This window comes from Atractosteus spatula, chromosome 5, assembly GCF_055471065.1.
Source record: "Atractosteus spatula isolate fAtrSpa1 chromosome 5, fAtrSpa1.hap1, whole genome shotgun sequence".
In the NCBI taxonomy this organism is placed as follows: Eukaryota; Metazoa; Chordata; class Actinopteri; order Semionotiformes; family Lepisosteidae; genus Atractosteus; species Atractosteus spatula.
In genome coordinates this window covers 50757735-50770256 of record NC_142710.1, presented here as the reverse complement: position 1 = coordinate 50770256, position 12522 = coordinate 50757735, and the positions used below count along the sequence as shown (strand labels likewise).

Below are 12522 nucleotides of genomic sequence, written 5' to 3'. Positions count from 1 at the left end.
TTACAAAACATGGAGGAGAAATAACTTTACAAAGAATGCTTTTAAAGACAGAAAATATAATAGGAATAATATATGTATTGGCCACTATCTTTTTTTACAACACTATGAATCTCCAACGAGCCATTTTTATGAACAGCAAATCTTTTGTCATCTTGAAGAGAATCAACTGATTCATCCTTTGACCTACAAAGACATTAAACAACTCTTGTCAAGCATTTGTATTTACTGTATTAAAAGTATTTGTGTGTTTTATAGTCTGTAAGGGTGAATGTTACAAAACATGGAGGAGAAATAACTTTACAAAGAATGCTTTTAAAGACAGAAAATATAATAGGAATAATATTTACAAAATACTAAGAAGAACTGTTTGCATGATAAAAAATGACAACAAAAAGCCAAAGTGATTTTTTTAAAAGAAAGATTCAAAAGCAGCAATAGGCTCAGTATTTCTGGTAGTTTTTTAAGAGAAGCATGAACCTGGAAGCCTAACAGAATTGTCTGTGACTGTGGAAAGGCAGTATTGATTTAGGTCCAAGAACTAAGTAAAAGATGTGGCCTAAAGCATGTAACCTAGCTTAGCAGGTCAGCTCTTTCAACACAGCAGTAGTTCATGTGTACTACAATCCTAACAACTTAGGTTCAGATCCCCACACAGTGCTCAGACAAGCAGCATCGTTGCATCCAGTGAAGATTACAGAATGTAATAAAAAATAAAGGCAGAAAGGTACTCATTTCCATAAGATGTAATCAACCAATTTAATGCTATTTTTAAGCAGCCCAATATTTCAGTGGGAATTACTACAAACGAAGCTGGAGAAAGAAGAATATGCTCTGAAGAATTCCTGGTGATTAGTATCACAGTCAAATTCAGAGTACAGTACATTAGTAATATTATTAAACAGATAGCTGTAAGCAAAGAAATTCTAGGATAAACAACAGGCTTTAAGTCACTACATATTACTGGGTCAATCAAGAGGGGGAAGATCTTAATAATCTGACATTGTGTCAGCAGAAAAATAAACTTTTTCCAGAATGAAATTAAAGATAACACCAATATTCTTAAAATTACCTGTGATCATGCAAAAAATGTTTGTCAAACTGAGTCCGAGTCAAAGGTGTCTCATATTCTTACTGTTATCCCACCTGCATCTCTCCAACCTTATCATCTACTCTTGGTCACTGTTCTTTCAACTGAACATGTCTCATCCTAGCCAGTACGTCTCATCCAAGCCAGTATAGGAGTCTCCTTCTTGTCTGTTCTTGAAACAATTAGGTCTTTCCTGTCAAAATTTTTGCTCTTTCTCCAGTTCTCCAGATATCATCACCTCTCCCCAGAACTCCTAAAGAACTGCATTTGCTTCCTCTCTCATTGCCCTTTTTTCTCCCTTCCACTCCCTTTTTCCTCAATCCATAGTTACACAGCTCCCTACCCAATCCCCACCCCTCATCACCCAGTTACTGATGTTCACTCAACTCCGAGGACCCAAATGCATAGCATCAGTCTGTGTTGCAATGGGACTTCTAATTCACAACCATTGCCTTTCTTGGTACCAGTGCTGAGGTCGTGTCCCGAGCACCTTACTTCCCCCTTTAACCATCTTCTCTGGTGTCCAACTGGTTCGGTGTAAGGCCTTGACTCTTCTCCCCCTTACCCCAAAGATTTCTGCTTGTGGCCTCTCAAACACATTGGACTTCTGTTCAATCTTAACACTGATGGGGTTTTTTTCCATGATCATCACTTAAGAAAATCATTTTAACTGATTTTTTGTTTCTTCTGAGGGGTTGTGTGTAGTACCCATCTTCATCCATTCAGTAGTATTTAACATAAGGTAACTCAATGCTTGTTCTTGTTCTACTTCTGTGTCAATGCATTTTACTTTAGGCTTCACTTAATACTGCTGAATACTGCCACCTGTTCATTGCCTGCATCATACATGTTTCACACTATGGTATTCCAAAATGATGCATATCCAAATGGACTTGATCAAACAATGCTCACACTCGAACCATCACTGAAGAACTGAAGCATCAGCATTTTCGGGTTCTTTCATGAAAATGAAAATTACAGGTTCTGCATTAAGTTCACAATCTTTTGCAGCATCTCCTGTACAAAACTCAGTTGTTTGTAAACTTGTCAGATCTTGGAAAATAACCATTGCTTGTCGTAGTGAATTGGGTTGACATTCTGTATGCATTTGCTTTGCAACAAGTTCAATGCCTGCAAAATGTACAGTAAATATTATTGAAAACTTAGGCTTGTATTATCAAGCATCTGTTTTATACTGCTATGTATTGTAAGAAGTTGGACTATACTGGAGTTTTTTAGATTTTATGAAGTCAAAAAATCAATTATGTGTTTGTTGCATTTTCAGATTAATGGGAATGAAAAGATGTTTATGTTTTATATGCAAGGAAAGTACAATGAAGATCTCCACTAATTTAGATGGACCTTAACTCTCACTTACCAAGATATCGCCGAAGTGGGGGAGCTGAACACTTTGCAGTGCATGGTGACACTCTTCCCTACCACAGCCGCATATTCCTGAAAATCCTCAGTTAGTATCATCGGAGGAAGGTCTGACAGGAAAGTTAACATAATACAATAAGACATCTGGATTTTATACAGCTATTAGAGTGCATTGAATTAGGACTGATTATGGTCGTGTATTTAGTGGTGTTGGGGTATTCAGGAGCAAACCTATGAAATGCTGATACTGTAAATAAATGGGACAAAGGTTATTTACTGTATAGGGGATAATCAAGATCTGTACAGGACACACCGTGGGCAACACTGAAAAAAATATGCCTGATGAACAAAATGTTGTTTTCCTCTATGTTCTATGTATTTGAAAGACATAAAACTCCACAAATTAAGAATGAAAGTGTCATGTTTCTTCCTTGAAGCATAATAGTTTAATGGTGGAAACACGTTTGCATTTAAAAGTAATCACATCCAGGTTCCACTGAGACAAAGGGCGCTTAAAACAGAGTATCCTAAAACAGCAGTTTTCCTCAGGCAGTAATATTAATTTAAGGGCACCCTTTGCTACACTTTAAAATTAAGGAATTACAAGGAATTAAAATAATTCATACTTTTTTTCCAATTAACAAAGAAAATAGATGTTTACTATCCTTTAGCTATTTTATGATCACGTTGGCGTTTCTTTTTTTCTCCATAGCTAATACAATAAGGTTGGACAGAATGGTAAACAGTAGAAGCAGAGGCACTCATTTAAAAAAGTGATAGCAATATTGTACAGAACTTGAACTTATAGCATTTAGTCATCTGAAAAGTAATTAGGCCTGAAAGTGAAATGCTTTCAAAGTAATTCACTCTTACATCCAAAAGTACATTAATACAGTGGTGTACTTACTCATTACCATGATATTAGCATTGGCAAGGATGGTCCCATGTTTGTTTGATGCTTGACATTGATAGACTGCACTGTCATTTGGCTTTACATTATGAAGTATGACTGTGTCACCTAAAACTCTTCTGTTGGATGCAGGTACATCTGAAATAATCATTAATGAATTAATAGGAAATTTATAATACACTGAGAAACCACAGTAAAATGATTGTAGGGTCCTAACTGATATTTTGGCTTTAACAGTCTTGGTTTGAGGCACTGCATGGTCATATTATCAAGAAGATGGAGCCCCCTCCTGGTAAACCAAGAGGTTGCTGCAAAGGCCAGAGAGTAGGTTATGATGGATTGGAGTTAACATTGCTAAACGTGGCACATAGTGGTCTAGAGCCCTGTGTTTATACTCTATAGCCAGTGATTGGTAGGAACTGAGGCTTTTCCTCCTCCTAAGCTTTGAACTCCTTTTAATTTAACATCAAGAAACCTGCTCTAAAGGTCTACACTCCAAATGTTAAGGTATTTTGCAGAAGCATTAAATTCTGATTAAATTAACTTTTAACCACTTACAGCTTAAATTCTGTCAGACACTGTCTGAATGTTAACCTTGCATTAAAACATACAGTTATCCTTTATTCTTTGTTTAAGGTATTAATTTTGTTTCAAGATAAATGGAAAACATTGTAGTTCTGAGAGTAGACTTTTCATGTATATTTCATAATGCAAGTCTTACAGATTATTTTTTACTTACCATGTAATGGTAACCCATTTATCGTCCACTTTATACTTGGCTGTGGTTTACCTGTCGCAGAACACCTTATATGGGCTTCAGACCCAATGACTTTTATTTGGCTTTCAGGTTTAAAATCCCATTGAGGTGGTTCTGGGAAGAAAATAATTAAATTCATAGTAATAAATATTAAATATATTGCTTAATAAGACTTATTTTGTACTATACTGTATGTGTTTTTGGTGACAATTTCAGAACACTATACTAATACCAATGTATTAAACACAAATAAAAAGTTTAATATTTTATCTTACAAAATAATGTAAGATAAAATACATGTATTCTGGTTTCCCTGTAATGATATTAAAATTAAGTTAAATCTAATCATTTGCGTTTGCAAGTCTTTTCTCATAAATGATCATTTCTAAGTTATTTAGTGGAGTTCAAATCTTTAGTTGGAAGCAGCAAAGGTGTATAACTGAAAACTGTTTGTGGCACACCATTACAACCACTAACCACTAGATGGTGAGTTTTCCCAAACAAAATTCTACATCCCAGGTGATCTACTGTATACTGTACTGTAGGTAGTTTAGAATAAATCACAATTATAATTGTGGGGTACAAGCTCTTTTATAGAACTGTTTTGCTTATAGCTATGGATGAAGCCGATCATATGAAGCAGTCATTCCTTTTTCTTCTTAATACACCTCAAATTTAAACTGCTTTCATTTGCTGGAAACCAAAATAATATTAAAATTTCATGACTCCTACGTGCAGAATCACTCACCTTCAACTGTAACGTGGAAGTAGTGGTGTACTTCTCCAAGTAAATTCTTAGCTTTGCACATGTATTTACCATCATCCTCTTCCTGCACATTAGGTATTCTTAGAAGTTTGCCATGGTTTTCCTTTCTTGCTTGTTCAGGCATGTCCGCTCCAACTCTAACCCACTCATACGAAGGAGTTGGACTGACAGCATCACCAAAAAAAAAACTCTTTCCAGTTACTGTACAATTGTTAGTGACATGAAGGGAAACAGTTTAAATGTATAAACCCTCTTTTTATCATTTTTCACCAAAATTATTTTCATAATATTTATTATATACTTTATTATCACACCATTACTGTACTAAATTGTATCCCATATCACTTGTGGCAACGAAAGAAAGTTGACAAAGAAGCTGTCAATGGGTTACAGTGTTTGTTTAGACCTGGAGTACAGATAAGGGCGGCAAGTTAAGAAAATGAAGAGGAAGCACATTACAGTCGTTTTATAGGTCAAAAGCACAACTTTAAGAAGAGGGATTTCAGATAGTTTGTTTGGACATAACAAGCTGTATTATGGAAGATTAGAGAACATGCTACTCACAGTCCTTCTGCGATACACTCCAGCTGAAGTAAATCTCCTTTCACAAGCTGGATCTCAGAGTGACCACCAGAGGGGGATAGAAGCCTTGGCTTTCTCTCTGAGATTGCGTTTGCTTTAAATAGAGGGGAGTGATTACAATTAACATACACACAAGAAAATCTTGATTATTTTAAGTATCAAACAATATTTTAGTATCAAGTATACTGACTAGTAAATCAACTAATAAAGCCTTTTTAAACTTTTAACAGCAACATGTCGCTCTACAGTTAATTAAAAAAATAAATCTACACTCTACAGGATTTATAATGTGTAGTTTTGATAAACCTGGTTACAAACTGTAACTATTAATTCCAAATATGAAATCTGTGACTTTATGTACCAGGAGTATTTCCATATTGAGTTTTTGACATGTTTTACGGTGTACCTTTAACTTAGTGGATTCAATTTCATGTTGGTCAAGCATGCTGCTTTTACTGATTGTAACAGGAGTTCAGAATTCTCATTCCATAAATGTGTTGGAACAAGATTAGATTGCTGTTAACAACTTAACTCACCACTAGCATCAGTGATATCACGTGACTCTGTACCATTGACAGATCTAACTGAAATACAAATGTGGAAAAGAAATGACAAACATGAAAAAAAAGCACACGGAAAATAATAATGAATATATGATAATGAATATGAAAATGCAGAACAAAAAATAAAATAACAGTATTATGTTGGTATAATGGGTGTCACTATGCTTTGGTATTTAGTGCTGCTGTAGAGCCTTGGAATTGATTCTGGCCTGTTGAGTTTGCATAATTTCCCCATGTTTATGTGGGTTTTCTTCAAGTGCTCCAGGTTCCTCCCATAGTCCTTACAAAAGTATTATCAATACATTGTGTGCCTAGATCTTTATAGCATGAAACTTACTTCTGTTGACAATTAAAGACATTGCTGTTTTTTGTAAAATGGTTCGAATTCTTGGAAAAGAAGCAACACAACAGTAGTCACTTCTACTGTCCTTCTCCAATGCATTGGAGAAGAAGAGGTCTCCATTTAGGCCCATAGATACCCTCTCATCCTGCTGGATATGCTGCAAACCTGTTGAAAGAGAAAGAAGGAAAGAAAAAAAGAATGTGGAAAGCAAAAAGAAGTCAGTGCAAAATAAAACATAGCTCTCTATAACTTGATGCCATATTATGCTGTATGAATGAATTCAGGTTAAAGCTCATTCAAGTTGAAAAACCCATATAACATATAAAATAATCAGTAGCTATTGATACTATAACTGGTTTAGAGCCATAATTACTTTTATTGTTCCTTGATCAAGACTTCCCATTGACTAGATTTTCTGGCAATGACTGGAGTTCTATTGATATATTTGAGAGAGTTTGCAAGGTCCAGTACAATTTGTCTGTACAATCAAGGCAAGTAAGCACCCTCAAAATAATGTATACAATAAGTACGAATAACCACCAATCTATTTCTATCCCTTCACTAACTGAGACAAAACAATGTTCTACAAAAACAAGTTCAGCAGGTTATAACATTTAATTAAAAAAAACATGCCTTTGTCCTGAAACCTGTTAGCAAAATAAAACATTGACCATGTGTAACATCCAACAGAGGTCTGCTTTTTGAAAGTTAAGGCTGTGCAGTTGTTCAGTTTGAAACCATATTTTTCCCACTTTTTAATTCCTGAGCCTTTACAAGAACGATTTTTTTTTATTGATATGATTCAGCATCAAGTTATAATTTCTTACCCGGTATCACTGCTTTTTAAGTAAAACGCCTTAACATTTAATAGGTTCATAAACTTCACAGCTTCAATAGCATTTTGTAAGGATGATTGTGCTGGAATACTTTTGTGGTTAAGCCTCTGTTGAGCCAGTAATTCAGACACCAGTCAAAAGGTCAGTGAGGCAGCAGCCCCTCCCCTTCTTCTTGGCAATGAAGAGGGTGGGGAAGGGTGTGGGTAAGGACTAGAAACAATATGGGATGGTGAGCCATGTACTTAAACACATAGCTGCAGATTGAGCCTTCTAGGACTTTCCCAACACTATGATTACAACAAAAAAGTTTCTGAGATTCAAAGGTGAAAACAGTTAATATACTAATTGCCAGAGTTAACCAACAACAAGTACAGAGGATGCTCAGAAATTCAGTTGTGCTGAGACAATACTCACCAATTGTCATCCAGTATATTTGCAAAGGAGGAATGCCTTTAGGTGGATTGCACTTCAAAATGACTGACTGCCCCTCCTCAACAATAAATGGGTCAATCTTTTCTTTAGGAAATTTTGGAATACCTAAAAAATGCACAAGCAGACAGAGTGCCGTGAAGGGACAATTTAGCTTCTTGTATTATTAACAGTGTAATTAGGTGTAAAATTTAACTTGACTTTAACATCAACATGTTAAACAGTGCATGTAACATTCTCAACTGCTCTTCTTAGCTAAAGCAATCGAGTTTTTTTAATCTGTAATAGTTTTAGAATTTGGAATTGACCATTTTTTTTTGTAATATACAGTACAGCTGATTTGGACTAGCCAATTGTGTTTTTCATATCTCAGATCACAGCAATAAACACCAAGACCACAGAATAAGGAAGTGCAGGCAGACTCCTCCAACCCACCCACCTTCAAACCACTCAACGTTTTATAATGACTGGGGAAGATGGATATCTCCGAGCCCAGACTGACTAAACCCACACCAAGATCAGAGGAGCTCAGCCATTTGTGCACAGCAGCTTGGAGAATCCCCGTCACAATTGGCTACTGACATGATCCAGGCTCAAACCCGCAATCACACAGCCCAGTCTTCGCTTGGGCGAATTTCTTAACCAGCTGAGCCATTCAGGAGACCCCTGATATAGATTTTATACTCTATATAATATATAGTGCGTGTTACACTTAGAAATAAACTGACTTCTCTGATCTGTACTACATGCATACAGGGCTCACTAAACAAAGCTTATAGAATTATACTAACTACCAGAATGCCTTACCTCTAAGTAATGAATCATAAAATGACAACAATCTCAAACTTCTTTGGAACATATATACAGGATTTGTGGAGCAAGATTACACAATATGCTAAATTCTTAGTATTTCTGAATAAATAAGAGAAAAGAATTACAAGATAGACATGTTGATAAGATATGACAATTTATGAAAGAAAAACAGAGTAATAAGTATACTGTGAATATTTCTGATTGTGCGTGTTTTTGACATCATAAAACTTTAAACTCTTTAAAACTTTAAAGAGTAGGTAGTGTTGTGACAAAAATATACCATCACAGAACATCACCCATTGTTACAACAGTTTACATAATGTACATAATTTAATTGTTCACACATTTAGAGCTAGAATACTTATATTGACATCACAAATTAATACTTACTGGGTACAATGAATTCAATCTCTTCTGAAACAGCTGTTCCCAATTTGTTTGATGCATAACAGCGATATTTGCCCTGGAATTCCGTAATGTTTCCATTATTGACAATGACAAATGTTCCTGAATTCTCCTGTGTTATCAGCCTGCTGTCTTGATCAGGAAAGAAATCCAGTCCATCCTTTGTCCATTGAAATCTAAAAGAGAACAATTGTGCCTTGAAATATTGAACAGGATAAAGTCAAATTAAAAAAGAAAAGGTTTTATAATTTTAAAAGATTTTTCTAATTTCCCTATAAACTGAACAAAACCATTCTGTATTATATGCATATCTAAAGTGAGTTTTACAGTATTTTACTAACTGAAATACTTACTCTGGTTCTGGATTGCCTTTTGCTTCACACTTAATAGAAATGCTCTCATCAAACGGGAATGCTATTTGGGAAGTTGGGGACTGCTCTGTGATGGTGGGAAGTTGCTCAACTGGACAAGACAAATAGAACAATAATCACATATTTGCAATAAGTATGTATTTAAAAAGAAGGAGTGCATCATCAGTGGGTGTCATGATATACTGTACACACAACATTATCCAATTCTCCAGCACAGTGGATTTCAAAAGAGGTATCATCACACATGCAGTTTTCACTGGTCTTATAAAGATCTTGAAAAACAGCTGTAAACACATTGAAGGTTATGTACTGTATATATACATACTTCCAATGAAAGGATTAAAAGGGTAGCCTACAAGCTACAGTACCTACACTAGCCTAAAGGTATCCTACAAGCTACAGTACATACTGTACACTAGGCTACATTCTGCAAGAAGACTACAGAATAGCAGAATTTGTTAGAAGAAATTGAGTGCAAAACAAAGTTACTTAATATTTTGTTACAAGCAACCTGATAAAACTACATTTCCTGTAACATAGTACAGTACTGGTTTATTTTTTGTATTAAAATTCCTTGGTGAGAGTGTGTGGTTACCTCAAATAGCTGTCCCAGTGCACTGATTGGACAACACTTTCCAAGCTCCTTGAGGAGTTCAACACAGTAGCATTAGCAGCCGACACAGCGGGTGCTTGAAATCATATCCACAGAGTGCAAGAGCACTCTATGTGAGAGCCACTCATCTGCATTTGTGCATTTCATCAAAAAAAAGAGCCTATAAAGTGATTTACTGTGTTATGGTGCATTTATTTGTCATACATTTTCTCCATCTGATTTATATCTATGGAAGTGAAGTGTGATGGCTTTTTTTCTTTTTTACGTATGCAATTACCTTTATTATATTTGTAACTCACAATTTTGTTTTATTCAATGGGCTAGGATACTTTGTGGTGTTGATGTGCTAAATTGCTATCTTGAAGGGAAATAATGACTCTTAATCCTGCAAAATACTGTATGAGCATTTAAAACAGCACAGGTAATTCCATGGCTCCTGGCAGTGATTAATACTGTATATGGTATATAATTCAGAACTATAATACGTTTCTAAAATGCTTGTATCAATAGCCTATAGTCCATAATATAGTAATTACCTGAATATGTCTCAAAAATATTAACATACCTACTGTACATAGACTGAAAGAGGCAATGACGTGAGACTGAATCTATTCACAAAATGTATTTCTAAATGCTTATGCAATGTAGTTGAAATGGGTTACGTTCTACACATCTTTGCCTTAAAGAGTATCCTTAAGGAGTATCTTTTTCATGGAGGATAATATTTTTTTGTATTAACTATGTATTTACATACTAAATACAAGACGTTCAATGCACTATAATGCTCCAAATGATTAAACAAATTGAAGAACTGACCACAGTAAAACCTTCTTTTATTGATATAAGTATCAATTTGCCCCAAATCTAATTTGTTAGTGAAGTCAAATTAGTATTGCATTGTAAATAAGTGAAGTAATATTGAGATGGGAAGGAACTTACTGTTCACTTGACTTAAAACTAGAAAATCCAAGGAAGCATTAAAAAATGAAAAAGTGTTACATTTCATTAATTGTTGTTTCTGTTCACTTACATGCATACTTTAAAATGTTATAGTAATTATATATATATATTACTTATGAATATTCCATACTCATGGTTCACCTTCATTAAATTGACCAGAATTCTATAAAAGACATTAAGCAGTCATATTCAATCACACACATGACGGGTAATGAAACATTTAGTAGCAGCCTTAGATGATTTTTTTAAGAAGACGAAGAAGGCAAAGAATAATGCAGCTGTTTTAATGAAAACACAAGAAAAGCTGACATTAATTTTTGGAGATTTTAAAAACTGATTCTTCATATGGTAGGATAAAAATATGAATCCACTGTTGAAACTGGAAAAAAATGCCCTGGTTTCCAAGGAGACGGCAAGAAATCATTACTAAAATATCAGCCCCTTATCTCCTGTTATAATGATTTGAGTACCAACAGGGATTTACATTACTGTTTTTCTAATCATGTTTCATTTAACAAAGACACATCTTTTTTTATTGTATGCAGTTTTCTGGTACAAAGGCTTCTTTGTTGCACATTAAGGTATGTAAATCATCTCTACTTTAAAAAGTGGTAAAATATTTGGTACCTACGTAACAAGGGTAATGGTACTGTACATGTGGTGGACACGGCTGAATTTGGAAATGTGGGAACATGTCTTGAACTACAATCATGAACATGATGTGCAGGCTTCATCATGAAACAGCATTTGACAGAAAGCTTCATTGGAGCCATTCTGCTTTTCACATGATGCACATTATCCGTAAAAGACTACCATTAATAATTAAATAGAATAACCAAGTATTATTTTACCTAAACACATCAATTAAATCAATAATAGCAATATAAACAAAACATGCAGTTATAACTTACCTTCCAGCGGAATGTCGAGGGCTGTAGTCCACTGATGCAAGCTGACCACTGTGTACAAAGTAATTAAAAGTGCAACACCTGTATTCCACACCGTCTTCATCACTTGACAGCTGAAGTTCTCAAATATTTGCAAAGAAATGCCAATCCAATTCGTTTTCCAGCTTCAGTTCATCTCAGTAAAGGGTCCAGAAAGAGACACTGCAAGTGTAAAAATGAAATTTCCATTAATACTCCCACACTAAGAAATGTAAATTAAGGAAAACCCCAGTGGCTGTAAAATTTGATGTGCCAATCGGACAAGAAATATGTTTCTTTTTTTAAGGTCTAACATTGATTTCTTCTTTGGCCATTTTAAAAGTATATATTTTCACTCCATTTGCAGGGTGCAGAGTTCTAAAACCAATGTGTGAGGTGTCATATTACCTTGAACTGTGTGTTTTTGCTGCAAATTGTGATTTAATGTTACATTTATGTTAGTGTTTGTGTCACTTTATATGTCTATATACTGTACATTTACATTGCACCGTACAATGGAAGAAAAAATTAGGTATTATATTATGACTGAGTAAACATGCTTTATAGTACACCTGTATTAATTTTAAATTGTGCTTGTTATCTACAGTACAAAGAAAACTATAATTTTCTACATAGAAAAATAATGTAATTAGTTTTATTAATTCATGCTGTGTGCAAATGATAGAAGTTCTTTATTACTGTATTTCCAATCATATTATAGAGCCTTAACTGCTCAATAGACTACTACAGCTTTGTACAGTATATTACCTGACCTGGGAAA

General features: G+C 34.7%; 1 protein-coding gene across 1 annotated transcript in view; it reads right to left on the bottom strand.

The window, feature by feature from the left end:
• Positions 1–12522, bottom strand: part of chl1b (cell adhesion molecule L1 like b) — a 71576-nt gene that overhangs the window by 39209 nt on the left and 19845 nt on the right. Inside the window, exons 2-12 of the mRNA XM_088915691.1 lie at positions 11727–11924; positions 9225–9333; positions 8857–9047; positions 7639–7761; positions 6383–6553; positions 6019–6066; positions 5465–5576; positions 4883–5064; positions 4117–4248; positions 3375–3515; positions 2466–2577 (exon numbers count right to left, since the gene is read on the bottom strand). Of these exons, the coding sequence (XP_088771817.1) occupies positions 2466–2577; positions 3375–3515; positions 4117–4248; positions 4883–5064; positions 5465–5576; positions 6019–6066; positions 6383–6553; positions 7639–7761; positions 8857–9047; positions 9225–9333; positions 11727–11826 (1421 nt within the window). The 5' untranslated portion in view covers positions 11827–11924. The remainder of the gene's footprint in view (positions 1–2465; positions 2578–3374; positions 3516–4116; positions 4249–4882; positions 5065–5464; positions 5577–6018; positions 6067–6382; positions 6554–7638; positions 7762–8856; positions 9048–9224; positions 9334–11726; positions 11925–12522) is intronic.